Below are 15,915 nucleotides of genomic sequence, written 5' to 3'. Positions count from 1 at the left end.
TGGAACAAAAATCCCATTTCAATTCAAATTAGTTAAATTTAGTTTTTAGCTGATTTTAATATTCCAATTCTACCCTGAACCCCATATATACGATCTTTATAATGGAAATTTTGGCGGAAACATAATAGAATTTATGGAGATCGGATTTACAGAGAGGATTCGAGATATTCTCTATCGGAATCTTCTTGTATTTAGAATTTAAGGTTCATATATACCAGATTTATACCAATTTCATCGATATTTCCAGTTCAAAATTATTCTTATCTCTTTATGTGGTTCGATTTCATATTTGATCGTCTCAGAAACTAATTTTGAGATCTCTTTTTCGCTTCAGTTTAGAAAGATTAGAGAAGAGATCGTAGATTTCAATCTTAGATCGAGACTGATTGAAGAAATTGAAGAAATTTGTTTTTTCGTTCTCGTCTTCTGTTCAGCTTAATTTGAAGAAAAGAAGAGAAATAACAGTTTAATTCTTCGAATTGTCATTTTAACTCTATCATCTTCAGATTGAGTAGTCGATTCGATTACTCAATCTGTGACGCAAATTCGATTTTCAGGTATTTTTTACTTATTTGATTTATTTTTGAATTTTCTAGTTGATTTCATTAGAGAAGCTACAATAATGTTATACTTTTTCTTTGTTGTTCATATTGAAATAATTTGCTCCTGTTGATTATTTGTTGTTGCTGTTGTTCATATTGAAATCGATATGGATGTAATTCTTTTGTTTCCACGTTTAAATTGAGTGAAACATTTTTTGGTTCCATACTTTTTTTGTTGTAGATATGGACTCTGTTATTGCAGCTGTATGTCACAATGAAGCTTCATCGTCATTTTGTTGGTTTACAATCAACTCTTATGGATTTGAAGGATATTATTTGTTTAAATTGGGTTCAACTATCTCCATTCACTATTGAAATCATTCACAAATTTGGTGAGCAGCAAAAGGTTCTTCAGTCTGATTTTGATCTCCAATCAGCTGTTGTGTTTTCTCTGTTTAACAAGTTGCCAACACTAGACTTATATGTATATCATAAAGGTGAAAGTTCAAGTTCAGCATGCCACATAGGTGAGAGTTCAAGTTCATCATGCCATAGGTCAGAAGTTGTACATGTTAATCAACCACTAGTTACCAGTGTCACTAATTATGATGACCCTAACGTAGTCAAAGAACCGTTGAAATCCGCTCGTTGGCTAGGTTTTTTTCACAGTGTTGAACAAGTGTTTCCAGGAGGTATGGACCAAGTGCGTCACGATTTGATGAAGTACCATGCTGCAAATTGATATGCATATAAGGTAACAAGAAACGAGAAGTTGCGGATCGATGCTTGTTGTGCTAACAAGAAGAAGGACAAGTGTGATTGGCACATGTATGTTGTTTCTTGTGACGTTATTATGCATACGCATGGAAGAGATATACACTGAATATGGCATGGGGAGAGGATGAGAAGTCATTTGCTTACTTGCATTGGTTTACAAAGCAATTGTCTGAAACCAATCCTGGATCCCGTGTTGTTTTGGAAACTGACGGGGGTCAAAAGTTTGTGAGATTGTTCATTGCCTTCGGAGCATGTATCTGTGGATTTAATTACTGTCGGCCCTTGCTATTCATGGATGCAGCACATTTGAAGAGTAAATATCTCGGTCACCTGATGGCAGCAACAGGACCAAACGGGGATAATGGTAATGTTCTTAAACTTTTTTCTGTTGGTTTATTTTATCATTTTTTTTTGATGAAACCTTTTTTCTGTCTTATTGGTTTCATCATTTTTTTGTTGTGTTGTTTTGTCATTTTTTCCTGTTTTGTTTGGTTTCATCTAAGACTGATGCGAACTGGAAATGGTTTATGGAGCATCTCAGGGAAGTGATTTCTCCTCAAAGACAACTTACATTTGTGAGTGATCGAGGTAGTGGTTTAGTCAACCAAATCCCCGTCGTTTTTCCAGGTGCATATCATGGGTGGTGCTACTGGCACATGACAAACAATGTTAATGCATGCTTGCCTAAGTCAGCCAAGACATATACCAATTATGTGTTAAAGTTGTTTGAAAAATGTGCATATGCGAATACACATGTAGAGTTTAAGGAGAGTTGGTATAACTTGATGCTGGTTAAAATCAGAAGCTACAAGAATATCTTAGTAGAGCTCCAGTTGATAAATGGGTTAGTTTTTTTTCCCGGGTTGTCGATATGGGGAGTTGTGCTCAAATGTTGCTGAATGTTTGAATGGTTGGATTAAGGAAGAGAGGGAGATGCCTATTATTGTCATGGTTGATAAAATACGACTGAAGCTTATGGAAATGATGTGCACTCGTCGTGAAGAATCCGTGACATTGTTCGATTGGCGAGGAGTTGTGTCCAAAAATGGAAATTGAACTCTATAACAATAAGATGCATGGCCGTGATTACAGTGTTACCAAGTCGTCAGAATTTGTGTATGAAGTTCATGCCTCATTAACACAGAGGGTTGATTTGAAAGAAAAGACATGGTCTTGCAACCGCTGGAAAATCAATGGCTTCCCTTGCGCCCATGCTGTTAGGTGTATAATGGGGAATGGAGAAGATCTTTATGAACATGCTGAACACTACTTCACCACTTAGTCATATCGAGATTCGTATTCAAGACCTATTCATCCAGTTCCCACAGTTGAAAGGCCTGCGACAATTTCACCCAAGTCTGTTGTTCATGGACCTAAAGTTTTGCCACAGTCAGGTCGCCCAAGTAAGAAGAAAAGGATTCCTAATACAAGTTCAATTTCCAAGAAGAATATGAGAACTTGCAGTGGCTGTAATGAATTGAGTACTCATAACCGAAGGACATGCCCTAAGAATCAGATTTGAAGTCTTTTTGAGACTGATTTACTTTTAATTTTAGTTCAGACCTCTTCTATTCTAATAGCATTTTAGAATACAGTTCGTCAACTTTGAGTATTAGTTTTAGTTTAGACTACAATATGCTTTGGTTTACATTTTGAGAATTCATTTTTTTGTATTTTATTTGACTGTTATTGCTCATTTATCTTCTTGTCTACATTTTTTTACAGTTATACATGTTGATTTCCTACTGGCGTTTTATCTTTGTTTCATTTAGATTAAGTTTCCTTGAAGGTTTCACCTGCAATAGGTTGAAACCCTTTTTGATTTCATCATTTCTACTGTTATTTTGTAACCAAAATAGGTTGAAACTCTTTTCGGTAAGATTACTGCTTTTGTAACTGTGCATTGTTGAGTTTTCCCCAATTATGAATTATTTCCAAGACCTGTTACCATTGTGTCAATTGTCGGTCGCTAAGATGTCCTTGGTGTGTTTTCAGTTACAGTTTAATACTTCAATGTAATTAGACTTCTCCGTTTGGAATATGAAAATGTTCCATGCCTTGAAATATATCAAAATTTTGCCTATAAACCAAGCCGTGATACGGCCTTTTTCCATCAAAATATGGTGGAACCCTTTTTGGTTTCATCATTTTTTACTGCTAAAGTAGAACACAAATATGTTGGAACCCTTTTTGGTTTCATTAAAAAAACAGTACTCTAATTGACACCATTTAAACCTTTTATAAACTATTATAATGAGTTTACAAATACTTGACAGAGTACACTAATTTTGATGTCTTTTGAAACCATTTCTGAAATATCAAGAGGACCTTGCACCATTCAACTTTGCTGTCATTCTTTCCACCTTTTCTGAAATATTCTCCTCATGAGACTTCATGCATCAAGGAGGATCTTACACGCCAACTTTGGTCTCATCTCATGCACCTTTTCTGAAATATCATCTTCAGGAGACGCCATGTTTCCCTTCAAGAGGCTCTTCATGTAATAGCAAACATGAAGACCACAATCATTCCTGAAATAACCAAAAAAATGTCTCAATATTTAATATTTAAAATTGCCAAAAATAAACAAATCAATTATTGTACCGAACTTCCAAACATAGGTGATGATTGTTCTAGCTTACCCCATTTGTTGACAACATGAAGGCGTGTGCATAGTGTATGGTGTTGGATGACTCGTCTGCTCGTCACAGGGGAGCTTTGCATCGTGTTGTGCAAATGCTGATATTATTCTTTGTCTCATGCTTTCAGCACTTTTCCTGCATTCTTCTTCAGTGGAAGCCAAGGAGTTGTAGTGAGAAAATTTTGCGGTTTCAGTATCAAAAGCTAGCAGTGTCCAATGGTCTACATCTCCAACTGTTTTCAGCAACAGAACGAATAAAAATTGTACATTGTAATCCATTTTGTCGATGAAACCTTCAATTGCACTACCATATTTCATTCCTAGTGAGTGACATGTCTGCAAAAATACAAGAAAACAGATTCCTAATGAGTGACAGACATGCAAGTGCTTTTTTTCTTCGTAATGAGCGACATTTTTTTCTTCCTAAAGAGTGAAACCAAAATTGGTTCCATCAAAATCAACTATATAACCAACAACATTTGAAACAACTATTTCCACTCATAGTTGGATTATACAATTATGTTGTCTGTCAAAAACAATTATATTAGAGAATTACAGAGGAAACTTACATAGGTAAATGTGCTTAGAAACACAGCTTTCTTGTACTTCGGATTACCATCTGGTTTCAACTCTTCTTTGAGGATGTTCTTTTGCAATTTCAAGATGTAAAACTCAATGATATCTCCTGCGACGTCACCCTTTCTCATCAACATATCCAGCATCCTCCCTGATATCAGCAGTTGGTGCTCCTTGTTCTCCCACGCCGTGGAGCTGTAAAACTCAAGCTAGTGAATCCTCCCTGATATCAGCAGTTGGTGCTCTAGTGGTGCTCCTTGTTCTCCTCATAATTTTCAAGTTTTCAACTGCTTTCAACTTCACATCCTTCACCTCATACACCTCCTCATTCTTCGCCTTCTGCCTACTCTTTTCATTAGGGTTTTTTCTTTGTGCACATTTAGTCTTTGTTCTTTTCTTTTTCTCAGCTGTATAATCCTGATATCTGAGAGGTTCTTGCATTTTTCTTCTGTTATCCCTTAGTCTAGTAATCATATTACTCAACTTTTTCTTGGGACTAATGTTTTGAGATCCTTGCTCACCATCTTCTTTTTCGCTGTCACTCTGCGTCATTCCTAAACTGAATCCAGGTTCACCGTCTTCTAAATCATCTACATCCTCTACCATTCTTACAGTTGAGTAGTAGTATACACTTTCCATCTTTGCCTTTGACGAACAACCTTGCTTTGCATAAACGGATTCCATTTTCCGAATAACATCTTCACTGTCCTCATCATATATAAACTGAGTTTCATTGTCTTCTTGTTCAATATTTTGCTTCAAAGAAGAAAATGTAGCGCCCCAATTTCCTAATCTGAGTTTAAAACACTAATTTCAAACTTAAGGTGCTAAGAACAGTAATAAGGTCCGAAACACTGAAGTTGTAAACAAAAGGGAAGGACAAGGACAGCACAAGAGAAAACATTTCTGGATCCAAGATAGCTATATTCAGTACATTACTAGCTATTTTCTTACAAAGAGTTGGAGATAGATAATTATACACTATTCACTAGTTAGTACTTTACATACAAACGGAAGTACATCCATCTAGGAGACTATCTACACAGAACTGCTTCCAAAAAAGTTATCGGCAGCTACCACCCTATACACAAACCAAACACTTTACTCGACCCCAAACGTCAATCTCTCCTTCGCCCAAGTCCACACCACTTACATCACAGTCACCTGCCACTAAAAGGAGATGGAAAGAGTGAGCCCAACAAGCTCAGTGGATACTTACACTTCTCAAATGAAATCATTAAAGTTGAATTTCAGACAATGCAAACTTACCAAACGTTGAAGTTACATAAAAACCACTGAGAATAGACAATATGTACTTCAAAACAATTTCAGAAGACAAACGCACACAAAACAATCATGTATATGGACACACTCCTCCTTACAAACAATTTATAGTATTGATGCCAATTCCACACCTACATAGCTATATTGATGCTGGGTAGTTCCACACCTAATAAGCATAAAAGCTGAAAGTAAATAGTTATAAATACGAAGGAGTGTATCCTATATACCGCAAATGGAAATATTAATTTCCCACACATTCACAAAGACAAACAAGTACATATCAGACCATTTCCAAGTGATGGAAATGGCTAAAGAAATCCACAGAATTTTCAGAAAAACGTAATCCAACAAATGCATGAGTTTGTTTAAATGCATAAACATGGTTTTGTAAGAGTCATCAATGGTTACAAAAGAGAAGTGTAGATTCCCACCTCTAATCGCAACTCAAACCTTAACTTCTGTAGTTCGCCTATTGAATCCAAAGACACCGTTAACCTTCAAATAGAAGTTAAGTTAGAAACAGAAAGATTTAACCGAAACTGATCATACACAACGTTGGACTGACCTAATCCTTACGTACAACCTATATATAACGAATAGAAGCACTTAACATCAATCTGGAAACCTTGAAGTAATCCTTGAATCATCAGTAAAAGCGTAAAGCTAATTCAAGATGCATATATATCAAATTCGTTGAAAACAGAACTGTCGTGAGTGTAGAGCAGCATTTACTGAAAGTGACTTATCTCCCAACATACAAATCGGAATGGAACACTTAATATCATGCTTTCCTCATTGATCAGAGACCTAAATTTCTTAAGAAGAAACCTTTAACCCATACCCATCTATAATGTCCTAAAACCAGGCCAAAATGTCACCCAACGACACATGATAAATCTGAAATGAAGTTGATTGATTCAATACAACAAACTTATTTATGAGACCTAAAATTAACTGTGATTGCAAGATCACAACATGCTTAACTCCATGTAGAAAACGTCACCCAGAGATGTATGTTGATCAAGGAATTAACTCTAATCCAGTTCAGAAATCAAAGTCACCCAATAACAAACTAAAATAGTTTTAAACAACCTAGGAACTATCTGATCAACATGCTTAACTAGAATTTCATAGACCCAAGCTTTCAAGATGACTTATAGGTTCAGGGGAAAACATAAATCCAATCTCAAACAAGTTCTAATCCCTATCATAGCTCAGTAATTACATGAATATGAATTCACTTGAAAACGAAATCCTAAGTAGATTATTCACAAAATAGCAAGGATAGATAGCAGTAGAGGTACTTGAATTACCGAATACAAACTCAATTGATCGAAGAATCGTTAAATAAGAGTTCAATTTCATTAGCAACCCTAGGTCCTACAAATTCAATCAGCCGAAACAAAAATACCTAAGGTAGAATTCATACCTTCAATCTCAAAACATGAACAGCAAAAATCCCCTTTTTAATTTCTCTTGATTCACTACTGGGATTGACTAACCCAAGGGTTCACGAACTTCACCATCTTTTTCTCGAATCAAAAACCAGAATCTCAAAGTAGGATCTCACTATATTCCTCTGAGGTTGATTTCGAAAAGTTTAGATCATGGTTCACGATTTTCACCTGAATTCTTCTCGGGTTTTTCAGTAGCCCAGGCGTTGAAGAAAAACAGAATGCTTGGCCATAGATATGTATGAGAGTTTCACTCTTATCCTTTTATTTCTAAAAAAAAAACCCCAACGAGAAGTGACCCGCCGTGTCAAAGTAGGAGTTCACCACGTCTAAAACATTTTCTTCCTAAACTAACCTGATCAGAGAAGAAGTCCACTAACAAAACAATACTCAACACTAGGCCCTACTTGGAAAAATCCAATCACTAGATCCTGACATGTTAGTCATAACAAAAACATACAATTCCAACTTCTAAGCATTTCACAGAAAAGAAATTCACATTTCTATAGCAATACAAATATTATTTATTCTTATGGTTGACTATCAATAAAAGCAAGATAATTAATAACTAATGTTTAAAATTATACTATGATTAGTCGATAATCAAGATATAAACTATTGGGTTTCTATATTCACCCCACCTAACAGAACTTTTCGTCCTCGAAAAGAATACTAGCTTACCTAATAAGACATCAAAACCACACTTTTCTAGCACTATCAAATCTGCAGTTAATTCTTGGTCATTAACCATCATCACACAATTCTTGCAAATTCGAAAAGAAAATGTTTTTCTCCCTAATGGTGTAGCTAACGCTAATGTGTTGTTGTTACATGCCATGTCTAATTCCAGTTCAGTTGTTATGTTTAGATTAATAAAGGATTGCGTAGAACCAGTGTCAATCAACACATGAACTAGATGATTGAATAATAATATTTTACCTTCCACCACTTGATCGGTCACCGAGCTATCCCCTTCTACTACTGTATAAAGCACTGGACTCTCTTCCGATGTCTCCTGATGAGAAGTTACTATTGGTTCCATAGCATATACCGCTCCTTGTTGAGCTAACCCTGCTGATGGTTTCTTTGTGCAATCCTTCCTAAAATGACCCCATTCACCACAGTTATGACATCTGAAGGAACTCGAACCAGCACTTGTTGGTGCAACCGGACGTACTTGCTGGAAACGCACCAATCTCCCTTGAGGTCTAACTGCAGGTGGACGTGTTGTAGGTGATATTGTAGGTGGTACTGATGCTGACCCCATTGACCATGGTCTTACTGATGGTCTGAAATATGGCTGATTAGGAGCTGATAACATTGGTCGTTTTGCTGGATCTTGTCTTGCTGAAAATAATTGCGGCCTTTCTCTAATTCGTGTTGCAAGTTGATCTTCCATTTCCTTTTCATAGTCAAGAGACCGATTTAAAGCATCCTCGTAAATCCTGATTCGTAAACATGAAAGTTGTGTTCGCATCTCGGGATCCAATCCCCTGATAAATTTCTTCGCTTTAGCCTCATCAGTGGCTATCAACTCTGCTCCATAACGCGACAATCTTGTGAATTTAACATTATAAGCACTAATGGACATACCAACCTTCGTTAAGGACATGAACTCATAAAATTTCCTATCTCTTGCCGCATCAGGTACATACTTGTCTATGAACAAAGCTTTAAACCTATTCCAGGTCATTGTTCCACCTTCCACTTTCATTACTGCATCCCACCAATATCGTGATGGTCCTCGAAATTTGAAAGTAATCAAATTAACCCAAGTACCTCTATCATTGGATACATGTTCCAAAACATGTTCTGCATTTTGCAACCATTCTTCCGCCTCCTCGGGATCTGGAGGACTGCCACTGAATACCTTTGGAGAGAGTTTCAAATACCGTTGAAGTAATTGTCCAAATTGATTCTGGTTTCGTGCCGGCATGATCAAATCTCCTTGGTTTGAAGTCTGGCTTGTACTCCCTGAATTATGTCTTGAAGGCAAAATTCCAAGCCTTTCTTCCTGTAATAGTTGGTGTTGCCTCAGATCTGCCATTGACTTCATTAACAGCTCCACATTACTACTCTCAATCGGCTGACCTGATCCACCTTCCAAACTGTGATTTTCAGAATTTTCTGCCATACTCTGCCACCGCACAAGAATATAAGTCTTAATATCTAATTTTACAAGACATATATAAACACACTACTCACATACAACACACATACCACAGTAAAGAACCACTACTATACTTGGTATGATTTTTATTCTAGACGTCTTTTAGATTCTAGCTTTTACTAAGCGCCCATATAAGATCTACTAATGGGCTCTGATACCAACTTTGTAGCGCCCCAATTTCCTAATCTGAGTTTAAAACACTAATTTCAAGCTTAAGGTACTAAGAACGGTAATAAGGGTCCGAAACACTGAAGTTGTAAACAAAAGGGAAGGACAAGGACAGCACAAGAGAAAACATTTCTGGATCCAAGATAGCTATATTCAGTACATTACTAGCTATTTTCTTACAAAGAGTTGTAGATAGATAATTATACACTATTCACTAGTTAGTACTTTACATACAAACAAAAGTACATCCATCTAGGAGACTATCTACACATAACTGCTTCCAAAAAAGTTATCGGCAGCTACCACCCTATACACAAACCAAACACTTTACTCGACCCAGACGTCAATCTCTCCTTCGCCCAAGTCCACACCACTTACATCACAATCACCTGCCACTAAAAGGAGATGGAAAGAGTGAGCCCAACAAGCTCAGTGGATACTTACACTTCTCAAATGAAATCATTAAAGTTGAATTTCAAACAATGCAAACTTACCAAACGTTGAAGTTACATAAAAACCACTGAGAATAGACAATATGTACTTCAAAACAATTTCAGAAGACAAGCGCACACAAAACAATCATGTATATGGACACACTCCTCCTTACAAACAATTTATAATATTGAGGCCAATTCCACTCCTACATAGCTATACTAATGCCGGGTAGTTCCACACCTAATAAGCATAAAAGCTGAAAGTAAATAGTTATAAATACGAAGGAGTGTATCCTATATACCGCAAATGGAAATATTAATTTCCCACACATTCACAAAGATAAACAAGTACATATCAGACCATTTCCAAGTGATGGAAATGGCTAAAGAAATTCACAGAATTTTCAGAAAAACGTAATCCAACAAATGCATGAGTTTGTTTAAATGCATAGACATGGTTTTGTAAGAGTCATCAATGGTTACAAAAGAGAAATGTAGATTCCCACCTCTAATCGCAACTCAAACCTTAACTTCTGTAGTTCGCCTATCGAATCCAAAGACACCGTTAACCTTCAAATAGAAGTTAAGTTAGAAACAAAAAGATTTAACCGAAACTGATCATACACAACGTTGGACTGACCTAATCCTTACTTACAACTATATATAACGAATAGAAGCACTTAACATCAATCTGGAAACCTTGAAGTAATCCTTGAATCATCAGTAAAAGCGTAAAGCTAATTCAAGATGCATGCATATCAAATTCGTTGAAAACAGAACTGTCGTGAGTGTAGAGCAGCATTTACTGAAAGTGACTTACCTCCCAACATGCAAATCGGAATGGAACACTTAATATCATGCTTTCCTCATTGATCAGAGACCTAAATTTCTTAAGAAGAAACCTTTAACCCATACCCATCTATAATGTCCTAAATCCAGGCCAAAATGTCACCCAACGACACATGATAAATCTGAAATGAAGTTGATTGATTCAATACAACAAATTTATTTATGAGACCTAAAATTAACTGTGATTGCAAGATCACAACATGCTTAACTCCATGTAGAAAACGTCACACAGAGATGTATGTTGTTCAAGGAATTAACTCTAATCCAGTTCAGAAATCAAAGTCACCCAATTACAAACTAAAATAGTTTTAAACAACCTAGGAACTATCTGATCGACATGCTTAACTAGAATTTCATAGACCCAAGCTTTCAAGATGACTTATAGGTTCAGGGGAAAACATAAATCCAATCTCAAACAAGTTCTAATCCCTATCATAGCTCAGTAATTACATGAATATGAATTCACTTGAAAACGAAACCCTAAGTAGATTATTCACAAAATAGCAGGGATAGATAGCAGTAGAGGTACTTGAATTACCGAATACAAACTCAATTGATCGAAGAATCATTGAATAAGAGTTCAATTTCATTAGCAACCCTAGGTCCTACAAATTCAATCAGCCGAAACAAAAATACCTAAGGTAGAATTCATACCTTCAATCTCAAAACATGAACATCAAAAATCCCCTTTTTGATTTCTCTTGATTCACTACTGGGATTGACTAACCCAAGGGTTCAAGAACTTCACCATCTTTTTCTCGAATCAAAAACCAGAATCTCAAAGTAGGACCTCACTATATTCCTCTGAGGTTGATTTCGAAAAGTTTAGATTATGGTTCACGATTTTCACCTGATTTCTTCTCGGGTTTTTCAGTAGCCCAGGCGTTGAAGAAAAACAGAATGCTTGGTCGTAGATATGTACGAGAGTTTCACTCTTATCCTATTATTTCTTTGTTTCCAAAAAAACAAACCCAACGAGAAGTGACCCGCCGTGTCAAAGTAGGAGTTCACCACGTCTAAACCATTTTCTTCTTAAACTAACCTGATCAGAGAAGAAGCCCACTAAGAAAACAACAATACTCAACACTAGGCCCTACTTGGAAAAATCCAATTACTAGATCCTGACATGTTAGTCATAACAAAAGCATACAATTCCAACTTCTAAGCATTTCACAGAAAAGAAATTCACATTTCTATAGCAATACAGATACTATTTATTCTTATGGTTGACTATTAATAAAAGCAAAAGTAATTAATAACTAATGTTTAAAATTATACTATGATTAGTCGATAATCAAGATACAAACTATTGGGTTTCTACAGAAAATTTCTTTGCCTCAGATTCGACTTGCTCGGCCACCTGGATATCCTCAATAGTGTTTGGAGTCAACTCCGGACCCTCTTCTTGTTCATTCCCTGGCTTTGATGAAGAACATTTCTTGGCCTCATATTCGACCTGCTCGGCCACCTTGATTTCCTCAAGAGTATTCAGAGTTAATTGGGCACCTTATTCTTCATGTTCAGTCTCGATCTCCGGCTTTGATGAATATTTCTTCATTTCAAATTCAAGCTGCTCGGCCACCTTGATTTCCTCGAGAGTATTCGGAGTTAACTCTGAAACCTCTTCTATTTCTACTCTTACTTGTCCTTATTATTTATCTGACTCTTCTATTTTTTGTTGTGGTTTTGCATCTAATGAAGTGCCAACATTTCCAGATTTTTCTTATTGTGGTTCTGCATCTCCAGACAGTGAAACCCTTTCTGGTTCCATCAAAACATCTTCAACAACATTTCCAGGTATTGAAACCTTTTCTGGTTCCATCAAAAAAGCTACATAACCTTGTATCATTGCTTCACTAGTTTGAATCCTTTCTTGTTCGATCACAACATCTTCACACTCTTGATTCATTCTTGCATCCTCTTGTTCTGTTCCTTCATGCAGTAATGCTCTTGTTCTGTTCCTTCATGCAGTAATTCTGTCTCGAGTTCTATTAAAGACAAAAACAAATACAAAACTTTCACATTAAATGGGCTCTCACATTTTCCTTTCAACAAAACTATTTTCCTGTTTCATTTATGGACATGACTATTTAAGCCTTGCTTACCGGCAATATGCATCATTTCATCCTCCACCGCTGCATCGTTCACCACCTACAATACAAGGTTTAAGATACAAAATGTCACATACTAACATACAAGAAATACAATGTTTAAGATAAAAAAAAAAGAAATATTATTTTGAACCAGTTTGTCAAATAAAAATGTAAAATTTATAAAAATAAAAAAAGAAATATCCAAAACATATAAAAATGTAAAATTTCTATTTAATAATCAATAATTAAAATTCGTAGATCAAATATAACATATCGGTTTGTCAAATTCAATGACCAGGTCATATAAAAATGTAACATTTTTATTCAATAATCAATAAGTAAAATTCGCAAATCTAAACTAACATATCACCTCAACATCTGAAACCTTTTCTGGTTCCGACCGAACATCTTCCTTCTGGAGTAAGTCTACTTGGCCTCTCTTACGCTTCCTTCTGGAGTAAGTCTTCAATGAAGGATGGAACCCAACCTCAGCGTCATATTTTGCCAATACTGCTTTATCTTCTTCGGAGAGCCCGTTGTTGCCAACTGTTGTAAGCTTTGCAATTATCATTCTTGCCCACCTGTATTTGGCCTCGTAAGAGTTGTCTTTGTTTCCAGCAATATGGTCTTCAACTGGCGCAGACACTTCATTTTCAGCAATATGGTATGCAACCGGCACTTCAGGTTCAATAGAATCTTCAACAACATTGTCTTCATCTATGCGCTCAACCAAGCGATTTTCTTGTTCGTCATATTCAAGCAAGAATAACCCCTTGCGGCGACGCATATTCTTCTGCAGTACACAAGAAAAATTGGTTTCAGCTAAATTGTTTTATGAAACCAAAATTGGTTTCAGATAGAATTTTTAATGGAACCAGAAAAGGTTTCATCAAAAAAATAAATCTTTCTCTTAACCGAAGAGGTAAGATGATATTAAATTTGAAATGGATTAATAGAAAAAATGTTTCATCAGAAAAGTAAATCTTGTTTACCGCAAAGTATAGATCTTTCTTGTCAATGAAGCCCTCGAAGTTGTCCAATATTTGGTGGCAGACATTGCTAAGGTTTCATCTAGCAAACCTTGGATACCTGTCGAGCCCATCCTTTCTTTTTGCAATCATAGTCATCTCTGCCACCCAATACTGAAAAAAAACAAACAAAAAAAACAAGATTCAAATCAAGAATCAATATCAGAAACATTATTAAAAAACATAACTTATGAATCAAAAGAACAAAAATTAACTTACCAGCGGGTAAATGACGCAACCAACTACCTTTTCAACATCGCCATTAGATTCTATTATCGACTCAAGTAGGTAATCATGGAAGACTTCCGGCCAACAAACCTTGTTCATATCAAATACCAAGTACAAGTACTTGGCTGCCAGAGTTCGCCCACCTTTGTTGGGGACGAATACCGAAACCAAAAGGAACATGACGAAAAACTTTACGAAATCATCCGCTTTGGTTTCATCCGCCGCGGTTTCCATCATGCAACGTTGAATATCGATTTTGTTCGTCTTCTTATTTTCATTAAAATACTGAGCGACGAAGATTTTAACCTTTTTATCCAGCTCTTCATCTATGCCTACTTCTACACCCTTCATCATCTGTAGACTAAAAGTCACAGAAAAATGTTCTGGAATTGTCCGCAGTGTCATCTTCTTTGATCTCGATAATCTGAAACAGAATGACAGCTTACCATCTTTTCTGAATTCAAGTGACTGTAAAATCATCATGATTGGTTTTGTGTTTTTGACGAGATCTTCTTCTTCCATTACACCATCATAAAATGGCTCAAAGAAACGCCAGATGGACATGATACAAGTGCCTTCAAATGAAGTTCTTTGTTATTTATCAATGCCTTTATTTCAGCTGCTACCTTGCACAAATGATGCAACGAGCATCTGTACGACTCTTTTTCTCTTTTTTTACCTATAATTGAAACCAAAAGTTAGGTGAATCATAGATAAAAATAATGAAACCAAGAAAAATATGAAACAGGAAGTACAGAACAACTTTGGCAGACTGAAATCTGGATTCACCAATAACTGAAAATGATGCAACCAGATTTGGTTTCATCAGAAAAACTAGAAATAAACACGCTAAACAGAGAACACAAAGAAATAAACACACCCAAGTTATGTAAAGAATACATAAAACAAACACATGGTTATGGTGAAACCAAAGTACAAATAGATTAACCAAATATAGTTACATCAAACAAACTCATGGTTTGTTTGATGGAACAAACAAACCTTTTATGTCAGAATATAACAAACATCACCAAGTACAATTCTGGTGGAACCAATTTGAAAAAATAAAAAGTGATGAAACCAAAAAGGTTTTATCAAAAAGACCAGAATATACCTTAGCAAACATTTATCAGTTATAGTGGAACCAATTTAATAATTGGAAAATGATGAAACCAAAAATTGTTTCATCAAAAAAAGCAGATTATATTTTGTGTCAATGCCTTCATATGCAATACCAGTAGCACCAAACCATCAAAACATCATAAAACCATATGTTGATGAAGATGATGGAAACCAATTTTGGTTTCATCAAAGAAACCATTGAAGAAAAAATTCTATTGTGAAACTACAGAAATCTAAGTATGAAATCAGCAGATGAAACCTAATTTATGCAGAATCAGTGACGAAACAACAGAAACCTAAGATTCATAATCGATTTTCTACAGAAACCTAAGATTCATAATCGATTTAGGTGACACAACATCAAAATGAAATCACTAATGAATATCTGAAGAACAATAAATTAGGTGAAGCCACTACATAAAATCAAAATTGGGTTATGATTTACCTTTCGGAGATTTTTTGACCACCACTTTTTTAAGATTTTTCTTCTTTTCATTTTTTCTCTTGCTTCTTCGCCATTTTCTTCTTCGCAATTTCCTAATTACTTAA

General features: G+C 35.7%; 2 protein-coding genes across 19 annotated transcripts; one reads left to right on the top strand and one right to left on the bottom strand.

Annotated features, from left to right (window-relative positions):
- The first annotated feature begins 1,427 nt into the window (after positions 1 to 1,427).
- LOC113294946 (protein FAR1-RELATED SEQUENCE 5-like) lies at positions 1,428 to 2,375 on the top strand. The gene is made up of 3 exons (XM_026543314.1): positions 1,428 to 1,706; positions 1,823 to 2,110; positions 2,241 to 2,375. Exons 1-3 carry the CDS (start codon positions 1,428 to 1,430, stop codon positions 2,373 to 2,375), a joined length of 702 nt encoding a protein of 233 aa, XP_026399099.1.
- Positions 2,376 to 4,623: 2,248 nt separating this feature from the next.
- Positions 4,624 to 11,825, bottom strand: LOC113297905. Of its 18 annotated transcripts, none has more exons than XR_003333890.1 (5): positions 11,550 to 11,825; positions 10,867 to 11,017; positions 8,214 to 9,411; positions 6,252 to 6,315; positions 4,624 to 5,706 (listed from the first exon to the last, which is right to left on the bottom strand). XR_003333890.1 is itself a non-coding variant. In XM_026546488.1 (5 exons), exons 3-5 carry the CDS (start codon positions 9,862 to 9,864, stop codon positions 5,618 to 5,620), a joined length of 1,305 nt encoding a protein of 434 aa, XP_026402273.1. In that variant the 5' UTR covers positions 9,865 to 10,007; positions 10,553 to 10,616; positions 11,550 to 11,824; the 3' UTR covers positions 4,624 to 5,617. The 18 variants fall into 18 exon arrangements, 14 of the variants coding, with proteins under 14 accessions (XP_026402273.1, XP_026402278.1, XP_026402279.1 ...); XR_003333891.1 differs by having other exon boundaries at positions 4,624 to 5,700; XM_026546488.1 differs by lacking the exons at positions 6,252 to 6,315; positions 10,867 to 11,017 and adding exons at positions 9,847 to 10,007; positions 10,553 to 10,616 and having other exon boundaries at positions 11,550 to 11,824.
- Between the last annotated feature and the right edge of the window lie 4,090 nt (positions 11,826 to 15,915).

This window comes from Papaver somniferum, chromosome 7 (genome assembly GCF_003573695.1).
Source record: "Papaver somniferum cultivar HN1 chromosome 7, ASM357369v1, whole genome shotgun sequence".
Classification (NCBI taxonomy): domain Eukaryota; kingdom Viridiplantae; phylum Streptophyta; class Magnoliopsida; order Ranunculales; family Papaveraceae; genus Papaver; species Papaver somniferum.
Note: the sequence above shows the minus strand (reverse complement) of the source record. Positions and strands in the feature narration are given on the sequence as shown.